General features: G+C 40.9%; 1 protein-coding gene across 1 annotated transcript in view; it reads left to right on the top strand.

Moving 5' to 3' along the window:
* Positions 1 to 24,255, top strand: part of adgrd2 (adhesion G protein-coupled receptor D2) — a 37,075-nt gene that overhangs the window by 5,999 nt on the left and 6,821 nt on the right. Inside the window, exons 6-24 of the mRNA XM_063897436.1 lie at positions 397 to 491; positions 1,147 to 1,437; positions 2,507 to 2,618; positions 3,706 to 3,840; positions 4,190 to 4,298; positions 4,765 to 4,870; positions 4,950 to 5,005; positions 5,126 to 5,252; positions 5,375 to 5,478; positions 5,816 to 5,918; positions 6,736 to 6,889; positions 9,415 to 9,548; positions 11,269 to 11,384; positions 17,072 to 17,192; positions 20,972 to 21,013; positions 21,152 to 21,205; positions 21,442 to 21,589; positions 22,930 to 22,988; positions 23,079 to 23,109. Of these exons, the coding sequence (XP_063753506.1) occupies positions 397 to 491; positions 1,147 to 1,437; positions 2,507 to 2,618; positions 3,706 to 3,840; positions 4,190 to 4,298; positions 4,765 to 4,870; positions 4,950 to 5,005; positions 5,126 to 5,252; positions 5,375 to 5,478; positions 5,816 to 5,918; positions 6,736 to 6,889; positions 9,415 to 9,548; positions 11,269 to 11,384; positions 17,072 to 17,192; positions 20,972 to 21,013; positions 21,152 to 21,205; positions 21,442 to 21,589; positions 22,930 to 22,988; positions 23,079 to 23,109 (2,097 nt within the window). The remainder of the gene's footprint in view (positions 1 to 396; positions 492 to 1,146; positions 1,438 to 2,506; positions 2,619 to 3,705; positions 3,841 to 4,189; positions 4,299 to 4,764; positions 4,871 to 4,949; positions 5,006 to 5,125; positions 5,253 to 5,374; positions 5,479 to 5,815; positions 5,919 to 6,735; positions 6,890 to 9,414; positions 9,549 to 11,268; positions 11,385 to 17,071; positions 17,193 to 20,971; positions 21,014 to 21,151; positions 21,206 to 21,441; positions 21,590 to 22,929; positions 22,989 to 23,078; positions 23,110 to 24,255) is intronic.

The raw sequence follows: 24,255 nt of genomic DNA, 5'->3' as shown, positions 1-24,255 counted from the left end.
TAACATGTCAACAATGACAAAATAGTTTCAATTAACATTTTAACTAACTCAATGGCTAACATTCAGCCCTTGTAACTAAATGTTAGAAAGTCTGCCCATAACAACCCGTGAACAGGAAAACTTGAAGGGAAATAAAGTCAACTGGCACAAGATGATGTTTACGTACGTGATGTGAAGCAATTCATACATACATATCCACTAGGTTGACTGATAAGATTATGATACAAATTAAAACCTGTTGCCGGGGGGTCAGAGACATGCTGAGATGGGAGCTGCATGTTTCTTCAGGATGTTCATAGGATCAGGGTGGAACTCGTCCAGCTGAAGGGTGAGTTGTCTGAGCAGCCGAGCATCCTGCCATCATTCCATCCTCACGTTACGTTGTCTTGGGCACAGAGCGCTTCCTGAAGATGAAGCAGATAAGTGACTCTCAGACCTCGCAGCCTTCAGCCTTCATGAACCAGTTGATGAAGCTTTCCAACCAAAGCCAGGTACACAACGCTACGTCTTCATCCAGAAAAACTCTCCTCCACTTCTTTAAAGATTTCACTTCTTAGAATGTTCCATCTTCAAAAGGTTTTTGCTGTAAAACAATCATTTACCTGTTAACCTCAACGAACAAAGAGCCAGGGATTGTTTGGGCACACATCCTTCTACTTTATTTAAACATGTTAAGTGAATCTTTTCATTTGTTTTTAGCCTCATATAAGTTTATTATAAAATAGTCATATATTCAATAGGCTCAACAGTTAGGTATTTAAATAGACTTCTGTGTTCTGGGGGTTTGTTTTGCTTTAAAACTAAAAATGACAATGCTTTTGTGATAAAAATACTGATTAATGATTAACTTGAACAATTTGTAATAATAGTTTAAAGGGCCAGTCTTTCTGTTCTGAAGGGTGCCTTAATCCCCAGCTGTCCCGCCCGATAATACACAACAAACATCTCATGACAGTCGAGTTTGAGTTAACGGCTCCCATACAGTACTGAAAAATGATATGACAATTATGTCATCAAATACAGCCCATCATATAAGAGATGGAACACTCCCTAATGTTCAAAATCCAAAATGAAATAAATACACAGGTTTTGGAGTTGATGTTTGATGATAAAAAAAACCATCCTGTTTCTCTGTCCTCCCCCCAGCCAGTGCTGGGCCAGCGGCCATCAGGGCTGGGCAGCGTGTCCCAGGTGTCCGCTCTGCTGGACATCTCTGTGCAGGCCTTGCAGTACACTCAGCAGGAGGGACTGCAGCCAGCAGACATGGTGTCCCTCATCCAGTTGCTTTCTCTGGCTGCTGATGTCCCCACACAGCCCCACCCCAAGGAGGCCAGCCACAACAAGACATCCATCCAGGAGCTCAGTCAGCACTTCATCAGCGTGGCTGACAGCATCATCAGTGAAGACAACGCCCTCAAGTGGCAGGCCATCAAAGAGGTAGCACAAACACTCTGTCTTCTTTAGCCCGGACGCATGAGTCTTTGTATATTGTATTCACATCTAACCAGAGGAAGTAGAAGTACTCAGATCTTGTACTTGAGTAAAAGTAGAAGTACTCAGATCTTGTACTTGAGTAAAAGTAGAAGTACTCTGATCTTGTACTTGAGTAAAAGTAGAAGTACCAGAGTGTAGGAATACTGTTACAGTAAAAGTCCTGCATTCTAAATGTTTCTCCAGTAAAAGTAGAAAGTATTCTCATCTAAATGTACTTAAAGTAGCGACAGTAAAAGTAGTCATTATGCAGATCATTTCAGAATAATATATATGATGTGTTTGTGTTTAGAGTAGATTATATTTCACATCAGTAATCCAATTGTGTAAACTAACTAAAGGTAATAAAGGTAGATAGATAGATAGATAGATAGATAGATAGATAGATAGATAGATAGATAGATAGATAGATAGATAGATAGATAGATAGATAGATAGATAGATAGATAGATAGATAGATAGATAGATAGATAGATGAGATAGAGAGATAGAGAGATAGATAGATAGATAGATAGATAGATAGATAGATAGATAGATAGATAGATAGATAGATAGATAGATGAGATAGAGAGATAGAGAGATAGATAGATGCATAGCTCCCTTCCCCCCGGCCTCTCAGTGCTCCAAGGCCACCTCAGGCAGACATAATGGATGAGCAGCACTCTGAAACACTGTGGCCGTACACATCCACAGACCTCCCTCGCTCTGCTCCCAGCTCTGTCTCCAAGGCTCAGCTCTTAGACGGGCATATCGAATACAGAAGGAGGGGTTTCAAACCAGACAATGGCAAATTCCACAACTGCACCCATCATTATAGGCCAATCTGTTGAACTGTGTGCCCTCCTCAGCCAAACTGTGTGTAGTTGCTGGCATTCCACAGAAAAAGATGCTGAACGCATCTTGTTTTTCATTGTGTGGCATTTAAGTAGTCATTTTGAAATGTACCTCTTCAGCTTTTACAAGCAGGGCAGAGCGGGCAACTTTCGCTGAGGTGTGGCTGCTCCGTGTGTTTCAGGTGGTGAGCGGACCCATGGATGTAGTCAACGCTATTGACCAGATGGTGACCAGCCTGAGTGCCAGCTTAATGGCAGAGACCGATCACATGATCATTCACAGACCCAACATCAGTGAGTCACCAAAACACACACACACACACACACACACACACACACACACACACACACACACACACACACACACACACACACACACACATGCGCACACACCAAGCTGATATCAAATATAGCATGGACATTTTGATAGAAAGGGATGATTTGAACTGGGTCTGGGACCATCATGAAGAGGCTCGAGCTGCACTGAAGATGCCAGAAGAACCATTGACCGTAGAAAAGATGCTGATTGGTAGTGCTAGGGTTCGGGCTAGGTTAGAGTTAACCGAATGAAAAATAAACAGTCTTTACCTTAACACTAAAAAGAAGCCAATGTTTCGTGGATGATTTGATAAGATTCCAGACCAAGTGGGATTGTGGTAGAAACGTCCTTTCTATAATGTTTTTCTACAGTAAATCATTTGAGAAAAACACTTATTGCCCAGCTGTTTCTTTTGAGGATATCAATATTAATGTTAAGATCTGGGCTTTAAAGCAAAACAGTTGAATACAACATGGGTTTGACTTTTGTAGCTCTGGCCCTATGGTCTATCAGTGATGATGGACCATGATGATCAGTGTGTGTGTATGTGTGTGTGTGTGTGTGTGTGTGTGTGTGTGTGTGTGTGTGTGTGTGTGTGTGTGTGTGTGTGTGTGTGTGTGTGTGTGTGTGTGTGTGTACACAGTAAAACTGGCATACCACACCACTTGCATTGTGCAGCTTTGCTCATGATGGAACTTCTAAAACTTAGATTTTTCTATTTTGGTGTCAAATCTCTCTTACCTTGTTATTGTACTTAAGGACTAGTTAGACAATCTGAAGTAGATTCCTGAGATTGAAGTATTGACATTTTAAAACCCCAGAGAAATATGCTGCTATGGTAACACGGTTTCAGCTCTGATTAATAATCTAATCTTGTATTTTGAATATTACAAAGGTCTGAGAAGCATACAAAAAGGTGTTAAATGTGTCTTAAATTTAACATGGACAAATATTTACATTAAAAAGTAAATGCCACAAAAAAGCTTTGTCCTTTAAATGTAATTCCGTATTAAATATCATATTTTACACTTACACCATCAAGTGTTATCCGTTATTTGTCAGAGCTGGAGGTGCAGCAGCAGTGGCTGCAGGAAGGGTCCAGAGGATCGAGCTTCTGTGGGCCTGAGACAGAGAAACTCACCAACCTGGACTGTATTTCAGTTCCAAATCAGAAAATACAGGATCTCCATAACAACGGTAGGAATTCTGAAAGAACCAATCATTTTCCTCCACTTGAATTCAAAGTACTCACTTATTCATACTTATCCATCACAACGGTGAGTGTTTGCAAAGAGAGAAAACACATTTTAGTCTTGAAAATGAACGACAAACTGCGAATGTGTAGCATGCATTCAGCTACTCACACTCCCAAGGTCTTGCTGTGAAGTGTAAATGGAGGCGCATTGCAGCTTTTTCTGAAACAACCATTCATTGAGAACAATTAGTAATCCTAAATTAACTTCATTTCTCTCGGTAATGTCTGTCTATCTGGCTGTCTTTAACAAGCTGATGAAAGCTTTCTTTTGCTGTTGTGTTCAATGTTCAGGCTTCCATAAGCTCACGTTGGTCAACACATGGTACGGCTCTTTGCGGCCACTTTTCAATCCTGAGGAGAACATCACCATGGTTCCTACTGTCACTGACGGCAGCCAGAGGTAACAGACACACGAGTGGAGCTCGGAATCAATGCCTTTGGTTTTCTTTACATGTAGTTTTCTTACATGTTTAAATACTGATTAAAGCTACACATTCGTGTTAAATAGAATCAGGCACTATGTGTTACAGGACTTAACTGACTCTTCTAGAGCTGAGTCCACCTCCTCAGCTTCTCAGATGAGGCAGACACACTTGACATTAGCTGCTTTCCAACACTGTGCCAGAATGTCATGCTAAGGAGCTAGCATAACATTTATGGTGCAATAACTATTTTATTGACCACCTGTGTAACATAAATGAAAGTAATAACACGTCAATTATATGTATAAGTCACAGGACTATTTTTTAAATTAACTTTGAAAAACATAGCTAATGCAACACCCAAATAATTGCTTTTTTATTAATGCAATTAAAATTGCTCTTTGTGACTTTGGTTATATTGTGTGAATTTGTGTATGTAACCAGGTATTTGGGCACCGTGCTGGGCTCTTCGGTCATATCCACCACAGTGCTTGGAGACGACCAGCCGGTCAGCACACCGGTTCGCTTCCAGCTCCAGCACAGAGTCCAGGTGAGCAAAATCTCTCAAATATCAGCCATGTTTTTTCCTTATTAAATATCATATACATTATATATTATGTTTGTTACAGAATCCCACTGGTACTGTGTATGATCCAGTGTGCGCCTTCTGGGATTTTGATCTCAAGTAAGTAGCAATGAAAATGAAAAAGCGTGGGCAAGCTAATACCATAGAATATTGACATTCTTGAGATTTCTGTGTGTTTAAAGACACAAATGTCAGTATGTCCTCTCTGTGTCTAACTAGTCCGGAGGCCGGTGGGTGGTGGAATACCAAAGGCTGTGACGTAGTGTCCAAACAATATGGATACACTGTGTGCTACTGCAACCACACCACCAACTTTGCATTGCTGTTGCAGGTTTATGAAGCCAAGGTAACATTGTCTAATTATCACGTTGTATATATATCTACAATATGTGCTCCTATTTACAGCCCATGTTCTGTGTGTGTGTGTGTGTGTGTGTGTGTGTGTGTGTGTGTGTGTGTGTGTTCCAGAGGAGCCCGGAGAATGAAAAAGCTCTGCAGGTGCTGACGTTCATTGGCTGTGGAGTGTCTCTGTGTGGCCTCCTCTTCACCTTCATCCTCTTCATCGCTGTGGGGTGAGTCACAACTACCACAGAGTGCACTCTGTAAAGCGCAGAGGGTGAAAAGCATTTCATAAAACCCAGATACACATCAATAAGTGGAAGGGGAAAAAAAACAGCACCACACTGAAACATTCTTGAAAAACCCTGAGGACGCTGTGAGATCTTCAATCACTGTGTGTGTGTGTGTGTGTGTGTGTGTGTGTGTGTGTGCGTGTGTGTGTGTGTGTGTGTGTGTGTGTGTGTGTGTGTGTGTGTGTTTTTGTGTGTGTGTGTGTGTGTGTGTGTGTGTGTGTGTGTGTGTGTGTGTGTGTGTGTGTGTGTGTGTGTGTGTGTGTGTGTGTGTGTGCAGTGTCCCTAAATCAGACCGTACCACCGTTCATAAGAACCTGATAGTTGCTCTGGCCATCGCTGAGCTGCTGCTGATGTGCAGTGACTGGGCATCTGCAAATGAGGTGAGACTCCATTTAGGATTCTATGACATAGATATATAGAAACCTTAACATGAAACATAACTGACAGAACGGTGAAGTCACATACATGAGTGCAAGGGTATATTCACTCTCACCGCTCTCATCTGTTTTTTATACATAATGCCTAAAAACCAGCGGTGGAACTGAAGTAGGTATACTTACTGTACAATCTGGAGTCAATTCTACTTTACGTAATGATTTTTCATACTTAAATAGTAAACATTTACACATTAATGCTTCAATAATTACAACCCTTAAAAATATATACATTCTATTTTATTTGGAAATTGGTCATTTTTCACGAGAACATTTTTTTCTTTTGGTACAAACTTGTTTCCAAAAGTGTTGACGGGGGAGTTTATATTCATTTTTACTTGTAACCAAATATTTGTATGAAACAAAACATTCCACGTTGGATCATCTGATTCACATCCTGAATACAGCCATGGTTGTTCTGTCTGTTACTCTAACACTCCATCAGTCCAGTGATACTCCAGATGTGCGTAAGAAATATTAGTGTCAGTTCAAGGCTTTTGATTTGACACATCTCTTTTTCTTCCAATTCAGTCTCAAAACCAAAATAGTTTGAAATCAAAAGATGACTTGATGTGTTTTGGACACTCACTTTCAGGACACAATTGACAACGTTTCCTTCACTACATTGAAAAAACTGAAAAGGTGTCTTAAAACATTTAATTAAAATCAACGATGAATACTAACTCAAGAAACAGCCTTCAGCATCAATTCCTTCTAAGAGTCCCAGCCCACAGATCAGATGTGTGTTTGTGTAATCCTGCAGGCAGCGTGCTTCATGGTCACAGCCCTGCTCCACCTCTTCTTCATGGCCTCCTTCTCCTGGATGCTGGTGGAGGGTCTGCTGCTCTGGAGCAAAGTCGTGTCGGTAAACATCAGTGAAGACCGCAGGATGAAGCTCTACTACATCATTGGCTGGGGTAAATCTCATCTCTCTTTAGTGACTGGTCCAGCATAGATTGGATGAATTATGACCATTAATTCCATGCAGACTTGGATGGAATGCATATACAGTACATACTATGTTGCATGGAGGAATTCAATTTCCAAAGTCATTGTCACATTTGAGTTGTGAACTGGTTGAATAAAACAGCACAATACAAAACATCTGTAATATAATGAAATGATCAATTGCTTTGTTAAAGTCCACAGTCGGTGTTTCATTTGGTTGTCAGGGTTACCAGGATCAAGATTGATTCCATAAAGGCAAGTGAGTCCAAGACAATAGAAGAGGTCGACCAGGGTGTTTAAATACTTACTACAAATACTTCCCAAATTGAAAGATTGTTATTATATTTTAAGCTATTCGCCCCAGTAATGGAAGTTGTCGGTTCATTTTAAGAATTCAGAAATTTCCGTTTCTCTGACAAGATTGAAATTGTGGCGCAGATAAACAAACTGTAGTGAAATGTTTTCCATTACTTTGATCATGTTGATCTAATAATCACATAAACAGACTAAAAACTAAAACACTTGAATTGCAGGTCGACCCAATATTAGTCCAAATAACATTGCACATTTCTTTGTACATACTGTATATCCAATGATACAGTATAATAGATCATGGACATGACTTGCAACACACTGTATAAGTACCTCACAACACCAGACGCTATTGCTTGTGTAAAATGAATCCCAGGATTCTTATTTCTCTTTTTTCAAAATTGCTTGATTGGGATAAAGAAGAAAGGATTAAGGCCAATTATAAGGAATTAGCGAACCCAAATATTGGATTTTAAATGATATAATCATATTAATGCAATTTGTACGGGTCCAATGGATTTCTAGGCCCCCAAAACACAAGTTTAGACATTCAAATAACTTTAAAAATAGCAATATAAAAAATAAATTATGAAGGAGTGAAGGTGGTTTAAAGGTGCCATAGAATGGAAAACTGTATTTATCTTGGCATAGTTGAATAAGGAGAGTTCGATACATTGAACTGACATACCGTGAACCTCAAACACCATTGTTTCCTCCTTCACGTGCAAATCATGAATATGCATATCACAGCGGTAAAACGGATGAATTACAACAATCCCTGTGTGTGAGGTAACACACGGTAGTCCAGCCCAACATTTGCATACACCAGCTACTGGAAACACTAACGCTAACACTAACCACTCTGTGACGTTGCTCTCCAATCTCCGACCAACTGGCTGTTCTTCAAATTCATCGGTTTCCTCCTCCGATAAAGACTCAAACATGTAAGGTTGGATGCCAATAGCCTGCATGGTTCATCTCTCACAGTTTTGGGAACTTCACTTACTTCTGTGGGCTCTGAGGCAGCCATGGATTGCTCCTTGTAAACCAGCCGATCAGAGCAGAGCTCATCATAATTATTTAAATGAGCCCCAAATAAGGCAATTCAGCTTGTTTCATTCTAGGACCAAATCATAGGGTTGTAAATGGGCATGTTAAACCGCATCTGGACATTTTTTGGATCAACCAAAGTTAAATACCTTCTTTGTAGACATCAGAGAACAATTTAAAATACAGATAGATGCTTTCTATGGCACCTTTAAGGCCATCTTGGACGCCATCTCGAAAATTAGACCTTTCTAGTGATCAGATTTTGGTATACTTTTGATACATTAAGTAGACCTGATACTACAACAGTCCATTGAGAAACCTTTTGTTGCTATTTTTTGGGGTCAAACCATATTTGCAGCTGACTAAAGGGCAGTTCTGGGAGTGACTTTTTTATTCAGCCTCAGTATAGTATTATCTGTCTGTAATCTCTCTGAGGCTGGAGCGAAGCATCTTTAATCCCATCCAATCATCTGTCCCTAGAGGAGGAACCCCGTGTTTGACCCCATGACCTTTCTTGCAGTATTACCATAAGACTACACTTTGCACTATTAAAATCTAACTGGCTGGTGCCATAAAAAACTCCCCAGAAAAGGATTTTCATTTTGAAAACAATAAAAGCATGCACCGTCCTCTGGACTCAACCTTTTCTGATCTGATAGTCGACGGGGATGTGTGCCGGACATTTTAATGACCCTGACCTGTCCTCTATTGACCCTCTTTGGGCCTCCTAGCTCTTTTATGTTGGGGGGTGTAATTAAAATTACAGCCCACAGTAGCAGCTACTGGTTTGTCCAATGCAATGATGAATTAATGATGATAACTTATATCATCACTTAAACATCATGAGGTCATGTACTGAACCTTAACCCAGTTCAAACATTCTGCAGCTGTTACTGGTAATGTTCCCAAATCCATCTGTGAGTGTGTGATGAGAACAGTGTGTGAGCAAGTTCCACAAACACTAACAATATTAAGGTGTTCCGCTCAGAGCTCCAGGTTTTGCTTTAGACTAAATACAGAAGAGAAGCCAACAGACTAAACAGTATGCTCCAAAAATATGTATTCAAACATGCTGATTCTTGTGTTGTCACCACACCAACAGGGTTATTTTTCTTTTATTGATATGTTTCAGGACTACCTGTTCTCATAGTTGGTGTAACACTGGCTGTATCAGTGGATGAGTACAAGGCAGAGGATCACTGCTGGCTCAATGTGAAGACTGACACCATCTGGGCCTTCGTGGGACCGGTTATATTTGTCTTGGCGGTATGTAATCATTGTGTGTGTGTGTGTGTGTGTGTGTGTGTGTGTGTGTGTGTGTGTGTGTGTGTGTGTGTGTGTGTGTGTGTGTGTGTGTGTGTGTGTGTGTGTGTGTGTGTGTTTTAAACCTGCTTCACTGAACTCCAGACCTCCATTTCTGGGTTACTTGTAAATCTGTATGGGTATTCAAATCAAATCAAATCATCAAATCATTATTCATTTGGCATAATTTTGCCTCAGTGAGCTTTACAGATTTACAAACATAGATCACAGTGAGAAAGTTAAATGATATTCCAAGAATTGTATAAAAGACATGATAGTATGTGAAATTAAAACTACATTAAATACAGCAAAAATACTAAATACCATAAAATGTAGGACTAGGAGTAAACAGAGGATAATCTTAAATTAGCCCTTATTATAGGCTTTATTAAACAGGAAGGTCTTCAACATTTTAGACGCTGTCTGACTCCAGAGAAAGGGAGCCTGGGACTCCTGATCTGGTTTTGCAGACTCTAGGAACTACTAATAGACCTGCACTCTGCTCAGCCCACCATTCCTTTCCAACTAATGCACTTGAGGGACAATAGAGGGACAATAGAATAGGAATAACATATGATGGTGCCTTTCCATTCAGTGATTGGCAGGTTAGAAGAAACATTTTCAAATAGATTCTGCGCTTCACTGGGAGCCAGTGTACAGCTGCTAAAATTGGAGTGATGTGATCCATTTTCCTTGGTTTTGTTAATAAACGGGCTGCAGTATAGTGGCAATGTTTTTTGAACTTTTTGGAGAAGACCTTGAAATTATTCTATGCTTTGAGTTTGAGGGTGTAAAAATAAGTGACCAAAATAATGATGTATTCAATCAATATGAAATGAGGACGGACATGCATTAGCAAGCTAACAGGTTCTCAGCCCCGACCGCCACGCAGAGCAGCTTGGTGGGGACCCCTCAGCATCAGTGTGAACTCACTGGATGGTCTGATAGTCCTACACAGATGTTACTGGAGGTTATTAAAGTGTGTTAACCATGTGACAAAGTTATTTGTTACATTACTACTCTGTTATAGGCAACAAAACAAAGTGGTTAGGTTTAGGGGAGGTTTATGCTTTGGGATCAAATAAACCTTTCATGCAACATGCTTAGCTAAATGATGTATGTAAGTTAAAATAAGTCGACGATACCCAACACTAACATCCCTCTCCATGAGGAAAGTCCTTTGGCTGTTTGCCTCTCCATCCGCCCAACCTCCTCTCTACACAGACGGTGGCTCTCCATCATATAAAGCCTGACCCCCTCCTTTCCTCCCATAAAATATACTACAGCTAGTAATCACGAGGGACTGTAGGTGTACATGAACAGTCATGGTTTGACGCGTAGGGCCGAAGAAGATGATGATGATGGTGATGTTGATGATGATGATGATGATGATGATGATGATGATGATGATGATGATGATGATGATGATGATGATGATGATACAGAAAAGATTCCATCTCTCAACATGAAGATGGAGCTTCTTTATTCCCCTTCTATATATTTTCTTTATATTCCATTTTGCTATTTCAGAAAGGTCAGGTGCAGTGAAAAATGTGATAAGTGTGATTTCCCGCCTCCTGAGGAGGAGTGACCTCCTCCTCATGTGAGGTGGAGGCTAAGTGGATGTGCAGGGGCCCGTCCCTGTGCTGGGGGCCATGTTGATGCTGCTTTCCTCTGCCTTCAGGTCAATGCAGTTGTGCTGTGTCGGGTTGTCATGGTGACCGTTTCCAGCGCTCGTCGTCGTGCTAAGATGCTCAGTCCAAGCTCGGCATCAAAGATGCAGACCTTTGACCTCAGCTGGTGAGATACAATGGATTCTCTACCTCTCTCTGCCACTCTCTCTCCTCCAGATTTTTGTGCACTCTCCGTTTTTCTCTCGAGCTCCCACTCTCAGCCTCTCTCTCACACACAAACAAACACACACAAACACACACACACACACACACACACACACACACACACACACACTAGCTGTTTCCATTTTGCTGCCAGCCACAGTGAATAGAGAGAGTGTGAGAGATTTGGAGTTTAGGACCAGGAATCAGCTGTGGGAGTTGTGAGGGCTTATCAGCTTAACACCTGGTCCCATCACAACTGTGTGTGTGTGTGTGTGTGTGTGTGTGTGTGTGTGTGTGTGTGTGTGTGTGTGTGTGTGTGTGTGTGTGTGTGTGTGTGTGTGTGTGTGTGTGCACGTGTGTGTTGTACTTTGGTTTCTGTCTTTACTGCAAGCATTCATATCGCAATAGCAATCTGTTACTTCAAGATTCTGCTCTTCCCAACATGAAGGTGTGTGAGCAAACAGGAGTTATTGTAACTTCAAAGTTACTGAACTGTCTTCATTACTGAGGGCAGTTTGAAGACTAAATGTTACATATTTAGACATAACACATTAGTGATCAGTTCCATGTGTTGATATTTCAGCACATCTCACAGAAAATATTGTCTTACTATTATTTTTTCTAATCACAGTGAAGGATAAGGCCGGCCATGCCGTCCTTATTGTCAATGAATTCTGTAAACACTCAAACCAACCGTGTATGTCATAATCTGCCTCTTTATTTTCCAACAACCCAACCCTGTCTGGTTCTCAACCTTAAACAATACATTCCCGTTTAGTCAAATCTTTGAAAATGTCACACTCAATCATCCCCCGATTAGAAAAGTTTTAGAAATGTCATTAAACAGCTTTTTTAACAATTTTATCAAACGTCCCTCGAGTAGGAGAAACAATTTAATTATTTTTGGGGGACTATTTTCAGCACCGTACTAAACTGCATTCTTTGCTGTAGTTAGTACTTTGGCAGCAGGACGGTGTGTGTGGGATTGAGTCAGAATACACTAGTGTGTGTTCATGGTAGTGGATCAACATGTCACCCATTGCAGCAGTGTGGCTCATTGATGTGATATATATTACATTATATTTGAACAATATATAGTAGGGCCATATCTACACAAAACATGTATGTGAAGTGTTTTGCTCAAAATACCAAACAGATCCCCCATTGTAGTGTGGCGGGGTGGTGTGGTTAAACTAACATTATAATGAAGTGGGATGGAGGACCGACAACGCCACCTGGGGACTTGCACCCCAGGATATAAACATAAAAAGAGTAGGACAAAGGTTCAGGACTGAGGGGCAGAGACGTTTTCCAGAATAAAGTCACTTTTATTAATTGTAAATCAAAAGAAAAAGGAAACTTAGGAAAACGGTGCTGGAAGACCAAATAATGGGTTATAAAACAACAAGAATTACTCAGTTTTAAAATGATCTTTATTATATGATGGGATTAAAATAGTTATCTAAAATGTAACATTTAAAAGTCTATATAAGAAAAGAAACTAAATCTAAGGTGGGTCTCCATGGCAACGTTAGCTCACCTTGTCATTGGTGTGTTGACGGGGATTTGGCTGACAAGCTTTCTAAAAGCCGGTGATTCCACAGAGGACAGAGGCTGCAGATCTTCAACACTCTGCCACGAGTCTCTCAACTTCTTGGGGTTCAAGCAGCAGACCCAGAGAAAGTGACCTTCTGTTGCTTTGGCCTGCGCGCACTCCTGTCTTTCTCTGTTCTCTTCTCCGAGCCTGCAGCTCTGCATTGTGAGCCTGCAGCTCTGCATTGTGAGCCTGCAGCTCTGCATTGTGAATCTGTTTCTGCAGCCCTCTTAACCAATAGTAAGCAGGCTTACTGAGTAACTATTCTACCCTCACAATTGTTTCTCTGGTGTTGGAATGTCTCGCCATGTTTGTGAATTCTTAGAAACACAACACCACATCATTTCAGGTTAAAATCTGTTGTAACTGCGTTACTGAGAATTCTAACGGGTATTATATGACCGACATTTCAGAAGTAAAGCATTATGTTACTGTGTTACAGCAAAAAGTAATACATTACTGTAACTCTGTTACTTTTGTAACGCGTTACACACAACACTGGTTATTACACAACACTGGTTATTACACATAGTCTCTCCAGGGGGTCAGCCCTATGTTCCCTCATTTCTAAGTAGTTTTTTTTCACTGAAAATTTTGAAAATTAGGCCCTATGTTCCCAAAGCCCTTTGTTCCCTAATTTCTATGATTTTTCTCAAAATGAAGGTCAAACCGGCCGTCGTATAGCTCAGAGGGTAGAGCAGGCGGCCATATACTGGGGTTTGATCCCCATGCGGTGGACACAGGTTCGAATATGGCCTGAGTCCCTTTGCCGAGCGTCTTCCCCTCTGTCTCCCCGTTTCTGAACTGCACTGTCACTGTATTAAAGGCAATGGTTGCCCAAAAATTCGAAAAAGAATATAATTCTTTAAAAAATATACGTATACGTATATATATATATATATATATATATACATATATGTATATATATATATATATAATATATATATATATATGTATATATATATATATATATATATATATATATATACGTATATATAACAACTTTACTCTTAAGTCCCTCCTGCAGACATACAGCTGGGGAGGGGGATTCAGCTCGCCCACTGTATATGGCGGAAGATAGATTGGGACGTGTCATGTGGGTGGGACATTGCCAGGAGTTCAATGTAAAGCCAGCCCACATTTCCGTTATTACATCATTAGGACAGCAAAACTGGATCAGCTCATTTATAGCCCTGTTTTTAGAGATGTGGGTAAGGAGGAACAGAGAGAGGGTTGTATTTTCTGACACTTTGTGTCTCCTTAAGTGTAAAACGACATCAAAAAGTGTATTTTGCATAATTGGGGACCTTTAAACGTTTTTGGAGAAAAACACAGCTCTAAGCACACTGCTTCAGATTCGAATAAATGACGTGTGATTTCCAGTGAGAGGCTGAGCAGCAACATAATTTCACTTTTCATTGTGCTGGGTCTATGTTGCTATGGTTACATGCATGTAATACAACAATTTAATCCTGCTGCAGTATAGCTATATGCAAGAAACATGTCAAGCATTTTTGGAAAACATGTTAATATGCCTTAAAATCTCAATATACATTACACACTGTGTAATTGCATTGTCCAGTAACCCAAAATGCATCAGAAAAGCTCAAACCTGCAGTGGGAGGAAGCCTTCTGAAACTAACACTGCACCTCCAACACATAGCTGGTTCCAAAAATTCCAAATGTTTCTTTTGGAATGAGTATCTTGTCTCTTCTATAGTTTCTCTACATTATATAGTTCCATCCAGATTGGTTTTTTTTTAGTCTCTGTCTAATGGAAATGCCACAACACCACCCCCCCTCCCTCCACCATTTCGCTTCATTCCCTCACAAACATACTGAAAGTAGATGTCTGTGCCAGCTCTAGAGTGTTACATGTATTCAGGGGATTAGAACGAAAACAACATTGGAAAATAAAAGGCAGGAGAGAGAAGTGAGTGCAGGCTTTGTCCTTGCAGACACAGCGCAGTCTGAAAACTCAATCTCTCTGCCCAGGTGCAGCAGCGTGACAACAATAGTGGTTTGAACAAAGGCAAACCTTCTCTGCCTTGCCCCAACAAAATGATTATTGGCTGTATAAGTACCAGGATAACTGAAAGCATTGCAATGGAACAGTATGAATGAGTGTGGTAGGCGGGAAAATCTATAGTGCAGAGATGTTTGAGGACTCAAGGAGGAAATAATCGAACCTTGAAAACTTTACTTTTCTGGCTCTTTCTGTTGGCGCACAGTATACTATACAGTGGGGCAAAAAAGTATTTAGTTAGCCACCAATTGTGCAAGTTCTCCCATTTAAAAAGATGAGAGAGGCCTGTAATTTTTATCATAGGTACACTTCAACCATGAGAGACAAAATGAGAAAAAACAATCCAGGAAATCACATTGTAGGATTTTTAATGAATTCATTGGTAAATTCCTCGGTAAAATAAGTATTTGGTCACTAACAAACAAGCAAGATTTCTGGCTCTCACAGACCTGTAACTTCTTCTTTAAGAGGCTCCTCTGTCCTCCACTCGTTACCTGTATTAATGGCACCTTTTTGAACTCGTTATCAGTATAAAAGACACCTGTCCACAACCTCAAACAGTCATACTCCAAACTCCACTATGGCCAAGACCAAAGAGCTGTCAAAGGAGACCAGAGACAAAATTGTAGACCTGCACCAGGCTGGGAAAACTGAATCTGCAATAGGTAAGCAGCTTGGTGTGAAGAAATCAACTGTGGGAGCAATTATTAGAAAATGGAAGACATACAAGACCACTGCTAATCTCCCTCGATCTTGGGCTCCACGCAAGATCTCACCCCGTGGGTCAAAATGATCACAAGAACGGTGAGCAAAAATCCCAGAACCACACGGGGGGACCTAGTGAATGACCTGCAGAGAGCTGGGACCAAAGTAACAGAGGCTACCATCAGTAACACACTACGCCGCCAGGGACTTAAATCCTGCAGTTCCAGACGTGTCTCCCTGCTTAAGCCAGTACATGTCCAGGCCCGTCTGAAGTTTGCTAGAGGGCATTTGGATGATCCAGAAGAGGATTGGGAGAATGTCATATGGTCAGATGAAACCAAAATAGAACTTTTTGGTAAAAAACTCAACTCGGCGTGTTTGGAGGAGAAAGAATGCAGAGTTGCATCCAAAGAACACCATACCTACTGTGAAGCATGGGGGTGGAAACATCATGCTTTGGGGATGTTTCTCTGCAAAGGGACCAGGACGACTGATCCGTGTAAAGGAAAGAATGAATGGGGCCATGTATCGTGAGATTTTGAGTGAAAACCTCCTTCCATCAGCAAGGGCACTGAAGATGAGGCGTGGCTGGGTCTTTCAGCATGACGATGATCCCAAACACACCGCCAGGGCAACGAAGGAGTGGCTTCGTAAGAAGCATTTCAAGGTCCTGGAGTTGCCTAGCCAGTCTCCAGATCTCAACCCCATAGAAAATCTTTGGAGGGAGTTGAAAGTCTGTGTTGCCCAGCGACAGCCCCAAAACATCACTGCTTTAGAGGAGATCTGCATGGAGGAATGGGCCAAAATACCAGCAACAGTGTGAAAACCTTGTGAAGACTTACAGAAAACGTTTGACCTCTGTCATTGCCAACAAAGGGTATATAACAAAGTATTGAGATGAACTTTTGTTATTGACCAAATACTTATTTTCCACAATCATTTGAAAATAAATTCTTTAAAAATCCTACAATGTGATTTCCTGGATTTTTTTTTCTCATTCTGTCTCTCATAGTTAAGGTATACCTATGATAAAAATGACAGGCCTCTCTCATCTTTTTAAATGGGAGAACTTGCACAATTGGTGGCTGACTAAATACTTTTTTGCCCCACTGTATATAGTATATGTTTTGTAAAATATTTGACAAAGAGAAGGTATATAGAGCATTCAGGGACCAGAAAGAGACCCAACACAGCTTTGTTTCAGTGGTCTGTTAGATCATTTTTTCATGCCTCATGTATGGAGTGTAATTCTAGCCCATAATGTACATTTCACTTAGTGCATTTCTAATTCATGTTTGTGTGTGTGTGTTTTGTTTGTGTGAAGGGCTGTGACCCGTCCCGTTCTCATCCTGCTGCCGGTGCTGGGTCTGACCTGGCTGTGTGGAGTGCTGGTCCATCTGTCAGTAGTTGTGGCCTATGTCTTCATCGCTCTCAATGCCCTCCAGGTAAACAAACACACCTTCCCACTTACAGAGTGATTTTCAGGAGCAGCAGGTAGCTCCAGACACCTGCTGTACACCACCTGCTGTACTCCACCTGCTGTACACCACCTGCTTTACTCCACTTGCTGTAAACCTGCTGTACTCCACCTGCTGTAAACCTGCTGTACACCACCTGCTGTAAACCTGCTGTACTCCACCTGATGTACACCACCTGCTGTACACCACCTGCTGTACTCCACCTGCTGTACTCCACCTGCTGTAAACCTGCTGTACACCACCTGCTGTACTCCACCTGCTGTACACCACCTGCTGTACTCCACCTGATGTACTCCACCTGCTGTACCCCACCTGCTGTACACAGACACAGTCAGACACCACCTGGTTAACATTTAGCTGTTAAAAAGAAATTTCCTTCAGCAGTTGGTAGAGTCCTAAAACACATCTCAAGAGAAACAAAATGGAATCACATTCAGAATTAGAGTTAAAGTTGCGCGTGTTAGACACCATATTCGCCATACCATCTTGAAAGGTTATATGCAGATGCTGTCTTTATTTTACTATATCAATTTGTGCAATCAACATTTACTTCCTAATGATAAACTGAAGCACAAATGTTATCCATTACCACTTTAAGTATGAAGAAAGCTCTGCACAATGACTTTTAATCGTAAAATGTTCATTTTTTGAATCCAGTGTGTAGAATCATGAAACAAGATCCGGTCGGGGGCTAACGTCAGACACCCATTCAGACCACTTTACCGTTTAAATATTTATTTTTCTTCTCACTGTTTATACCAGCAACAAAATCTTTACTCACAATAACACTAAATGAATATAATATCTTTTGGTGCTCTTCAGAGCTCTGAGCTGTGCCTGACAGAAGAGAGAAAAACAGGTCTGTTTTATCACTGATGCAGAAATCAACCTTTATGAGCACTTTATGAGTTTCTCAAAAATATACACCCAAGTTGGACTAAGAAGCCAGATATTCAAGTGAAAGTAAAGAGCATATTCTATTACAAGCAGGCTGTCATTCCGAATGTAACTTGGGACAGAGATTTTAGCATACAAAGGTATAAGTAAATATCTACAAGATGAATTCAAGATTATACATTATTATGAATTCATTAATGTGTTGTTGCGTGTTACGTTCTGTCTTGGCAGCTTTAGAATTTTGCCTTGGGATGAAATAAGTGTTATCTTGAGTAAGTAAGTAAGTAAGTAAGTAACCGAAGTAACCAAATAAATACGTAAGGGATAATGTGTAGCGAGGCGGTCATTATGGGGAAAAGAACACCAGACAGGTTGATCAGGGAGCCGGGAAGTGAATCCGCTTATTACACGGCCAGATTCTAAACACAATAACGACTTGACTCCCAATATTAAATGAAATTAAATGATTGACTTATCGTACTTCTTCGCTAAGACAAAAAACTCTGTTCCATGGCGCACCAACAGCTGGGACTGAGACAACAACAACTTTACGGCAGCACTGATTGAGGTTTTCTGTAACTGTTCAAGTCTGTTCACAGTTTCTGATCCACTAACAAGTCCTTAAACCCTGCAGAGCCCAGACCGTGTTCCTGTTAGTGTTTACCTCCTGTTAGTGTTCACTTCCTGTCTGTCTTCTTCTGATGATTTATCTGACGATTTAACAACGTTCTATATATTCTTTGACAGCGGTCTACACTACTGGATTAACAACGTGTCACATGTTCTGAATTGACCAATCAGAATCGAGTATTCAACTAAACCAATTAATAAAGTGCTTAAAAATACAATATTTCCTTCTGAAATGTTGTGGATTAGATGTGAAAGATATCAGAGAGTGGAGAACCTTATGTACACAGTGCTCGAGTAAGCATACTTAGTTGCTATCGCTAAAATTAACTTTCAGCTAATATGTTCACCCTCGCTGTGTGTGTGTGTGTGTGTGTGTGTGTGTGTGTGTGTGTGTGTGTGTGTGTGTGTGTGTGTGTGTGTGTGTGTGTGTGTGTGTGTGTGTGTGTGTGTGTGTGTGTGTGGGAGGAGGCAGGTCATACCACATCTCCCTCAATCTCCCCCCCACGATAACGCAGCACTCCACTTCCTCTCTCTTCCCTAGCTTCAGTCTGCTTCCACACACTGTCCCTGTTGTTATTAGACTCTTCGTCCACTCTGCACATCTCTCTCCCCCCTGTATTGTCTTACCCCACCCACCCCTCCCTGGTCTTTAATTAATCACAATGAGCTGGCCCCTGGGTGACCCCCACAGAGCTGCTAGTTAATTCAGATTTACTGCCAGTGTCCAGCTGAGGGCAGATAACACAACAGTAGGAGTTCTTCCTCATGTAGGTAGGAGGATGAAGCTGGGCCAGCCCATCGTCTTCTTTATACAGAGAAAGTTATTTCACTGGGCTGCTTCAACAATCTATAAAAAGCAAAGTATGACGGGGAGGTCGAAAGGCCAGGAAAGCAGAGCAACACTGCTGAATAACAAGATCCAAACTAGTCCAAGGGTCTCTTCTGTTTCCATAATTAGTGCTTTTTACATTCATTTCTATATTTCTGGCAACACACACCAAGGCCTCTGTCTGCAGCAGCTCCAGCAGTGTAGAGAATTTGAAAAGTTGTTTATTTCCAGAGGAAGACAAAACACTCGATCAGGCAATATAACGTGTAGCCTGTAAGGCATTTCGAAAAACAAAGCAACTAACTCACATGGAGTTATAGTGAGATAAATGTGTCCTAAAAGTCCCTCAACAACAGTCCCCATATCTGACATTGTTTACCATAATGTAATCACATCTTTAAACACACAGCTGCACATACACAGCCCACAGCTCCTCATTTGAACATTTGAGATGACCTACTGTTTGTCTGTGTGTTCATGACAAGAGACCATGTGAATAATGAAAGGCGTTACCGGGATGGTACAGAACCGTTGTGTTCGGAGCGTCTGACTTTGACACAGTCTGCATGCTGTGAGCAACATCCAATGCCTAAACCAAAACAAGCTTAACAAAGAGGTGGCAAATCAGAAATCACTCAAGAAATAGTTTTTTGAAAAAATCATCAATGTCATCGACACAGGCACTGACAAACACTTTTATCATGAACATAGGGGCGCCAGGTCTGTTTTGTGATTTAGTTTGGAAAAATGCAAATCTAAACAGATAAACAGTCAACACAGATAATCAGATCCACCACACAACAGAGCTAGGGCCAACGATTTCCGCAAGTCTCAGAAAAGAACAAGCTGACATTTACGCCCACTGAGAAAGCACGCAGGAGGAACACTATGAATGTGTTGTCCCAAAGATAATCACATCTTGCCCCTCTGTATGAAGACAGGCTTTTAACTTGCCTGTAAACACTCTTTTTTCTCACATGCTCATGTAGAAACAAGTTCTCTAAAGGCAACCCGGTCATAAGAGGGGTGGGCTACTGCATTGGAGCATTGATGGTTGGATGGATTCACATTTTGTAGTATCCCCACTACATTTCTGGTACACAAGGGAGAGAACTAATTTGGATTTAGTTCAGCTGAGTGTTGAGTGCTGCATCCTGCTGAATCTGACTGAAGCTCATGCCAAAAGGGAGTAAAAACCACACAGATGGAGAGCATGAAAGCTATTTTGCAATACGGTTCTCCTTTTGTTCGTAAAGCAAAGTTTGACTGAGAGTGAGTGGAGGACTAAATGGACTTGTTGAAGGTATTGTCAATAAAAGCTGCAAGAATGGAAATGGAATTTGTTCTTATCCACTTCCAGCGATTATATGTGCCTCTCTCCTCTCTACAGGGCCTGTACATCTTCTTAGTGTATGCTGTTTACAACACGGAGGTAAGGAGGCATTCAGTCCATTGTGAGTGCTGCTGCCTGTAGCACTGCGGCAGAATCTCAGAATGTATCGGTGTACGGTATGTGAGGCTGCCAGGCTTTTGGACCAACCATTGGGTGTAAACACTGCTTCTCATTTAGGTGAGGAATGCCATAAAGAGGATCAAAGAGAAGAGGAAGGCCTTATCTTTCACGGTGAGGGAAAGGAACACAGCCGTGAACACACCAAAAACTGAGACGTCGACTTTGATTTAATGTATTTCGTCAACAAATTTCAGTGCCGGACAGAAAAGAAATTCCCTCCTTACAAATGTATATTTCAGCTTACTAAAACTGCATGGCCATGGTTTGTTTTAGTGGTGGTGATATACATATTATATTTAATGATGATTCATCACTTTGAAGAACTTCATTATTATGATGTATTTCAGAACTGTTCCCAGCCAACCAGCTTCTTACCTTCCCAGAGGGCCCCGATCACTTCCTGGGGCCGCAGTCCCCCGACCCCCTCCAGCCCGGAGACTAGTGAGACGTCTGGACCACCCAGCTCCACCTCCACATCATTGGTCATCAAGAACGGTTAGCCGAGTGACCCGGGTCTGTGTGTGTGCTGGAGCTGAAAATATTTGGGGTTGACCTTGTTCAAATTTTGTTTTTCATCATTTAAAAAAGGTCCAGAGGAGAACAAAAACAGCACCACTAAATGAAATTGTCAATCAATCAATCAATCAAAGAAATCAATCAATAAATCCTTCAATCAATCACGTTTATTTATAAAGCACATTTAAAAGACAGACAGACACGTTTATCAAAAGATAAATAGATAAATAAATAAAAGGAAAAAAACAACATCATAAACATTCATACAGACAGGTCATATGTATAGGCACAGAGTCAAACGCTAGAGAATAAAACTGTGTTTTTAACCTGGATTTAAAACAGTCAATGGAGTGGGCCGATCTGATAGGGAGGGGGATGCTGATGCACAGTCTTGGCGCAGCAATAGAAAAGGCTCGGTCGCCCCTGAGTTAATGCTTGGAGTGTGGGACAACCAGGAGCCAGGAAACATTATATTTTTGAATTATTTGTGCGAGAGGAAGCATGTAAATAGAGAACAGAATAGGACCTAGGATGGAGCCTTGTGGGACACCGCAGGGGAGACTAGCCGGGCGGGATGAAAAAATGCCCATGTCGATGGAGAAGCTTCTGTTTTTGAGGTATGATGTAAACCAGTCCAAGGCAGTGCCATCAACTCCAACTCCGTAATGGAGACGGTGTAAATTGTGTTTTGTCAAATGTCAAATTTATTTTAGTGTTGAAGGCTCAACTGAACCTCTGCAGCAGGAACATGTCTGAAGTGTTACAGAAGGAGGTGTTCAGTATCATACAGGCAGACGGAGGTAGACTATAGAATGTAAAACTTCCTCCCACTAATATTATTATGGATAATATAATCTGTTTCCAGCCAGTATTACTAATATTAATTTTAATAACACTTTATTTCAAAAGTGTTACTAAAAATGAATTTGAGTTTGCAACCACATTTCCCATATAGTGCGTTACATCTGCTCCTATCAGTGTTTGCTCTTTCTGAGTGAAATAAATCCTGCTTTGAGTGCCCTCATAAAGCAGTGTGCATGACATGGACTGGTTCTAATGAACTGAAGACATTTGAGTTATGGTCAAATCCTAAAGTGCTCTCATCTGTAAGCAGTATTGATCCCATCTCACCTTTAAAGATGATTCATTGGAAAGAAGTTGAACTCCTTGTGGAAAACAAAAGTACACACCCTCATGACCTGCTCTCTTTCTCTTTAGCTGCGGACTCTCACTTACCACGACTGTCTTTGTCTTACATGTTCTGAATTGTGTTACTCCTGAAAGTGAAATGCAAACTTAGAGTTGTTTTTGTGTTTCAGAGAGCTTCAGGAAGGAAAGCTTTGTGAGTTTCTCTTTAAAACCAGCATCAGGAAACCAAGTAAGTCACATGCATGAATCATCACTGAGCTGCTGTCATAGGTCACTAAAAATACAACTTACATGGTGTATGTCGTCTCCATTCAAACAGGTGGTCCAGCTTACAGGGTACAAGCCATCAGGTACGTCCTCGCTCGATCTTAAGATAATTTAAGTGTTGGTATTGGTTGATGAGATTAGATGAAATTCATACCACACAGGGAAAGTAAATGTAACAACATCAGCAGTTAACATGAACAGATGGGCATGTTGGCTGTTGGGTGAAGCATGAAGTCAAAGTCAAAGTGTGTGAACAAAGTGTCTCGGACGGAAATCAGAAAGTTAAAAGTAGATTAAGTGTGATGGAATTATAGTCCAGCTGCTGCAGACCTGCAGTGGTGCTCATTCAATCAAATGTATATGAGTTTTTGATATAGTCCTGCAACACAAGCAGGCCCCTGCAGAGGATGTTAGGGCAGGGGCCCAAACTAAATGATTTGTGTTTCTTTCACATAAATTTATTCCTGGAATAACTACTTTTGTGACAGTTTTAAGGGATGTTAAAATGTATTTAAAACAAACCTAAGTCGGATGTCGGTTTCGATTACTGCTACAAAACAGGTCATTAATGCTACATGCAAAAAAAGGAAAGGGTTCCACCTTCTCTGTTAGGCATTCAGATTACGCCTCAGAGATAACGGGTAATAAGAAGATGCTGATTTTATAGAGGCTAATTACTATTACTATGTGCCAACTAATTACTTAAATATAATTCACATGTCATAATTACACTGAAAAAACTGAAACGTTTACTTTAATTCAATGTATTATGTTAACAGATTTCAAATGACTGCATCGGGTAACTTGAAAGTAATAATATGAAGTTTAAATAAAAAACATAAGGTTCTAAAAAAAATATTCTTGCTTCCAACCAACCTACTACATTTTTGTGAATTTAGGTTTTGATGCGATACTTCCCCCGAAACTCACAGGAAACACCTGGATAGACATTATTATAATCTAAACCAGCTCTTAGCAACGCAAACATGTATTGTCCCACATTGCCCCGCACAAACATACTTTTTGCCCCACATATGGCTTGTTGGCACCTGGTCACCCTCTACAGTGTGCGACGCCCTCTGAGAGAAAATGTAAATGTGCCTTTCAAGCACCATGGTTTTAGTAACAGGGCGTGGGTCTGAACACAATCAGCCCAAACCAGTGATCTGTGTATGAGTATGTTTGCATGATCAGTGAAAGGAGTTATTACAGAAGTGCAGTGCTTGTGT

The sequence above is a fragment of the Eleginops maclovinus genome, chromosome 12, assembly GCF_036324505.1.
Source record: "Eleginops maclovinus isolate JMC-PN-2008 ecotype Puerto Natales chromosome 12, JC_Emac_rtc_rv5, whole genome shotgun sequence".
Classification (NCBI taxonomy): Eukaryota; Metazoa; Chordata; class Actinopteri; order Perciformes; family Eleginopidae; genus Eleginops; species Eleginops maclovinus.
This window is presented reverse-complemented; position numbering and strand designations above follow the sequence as displayed.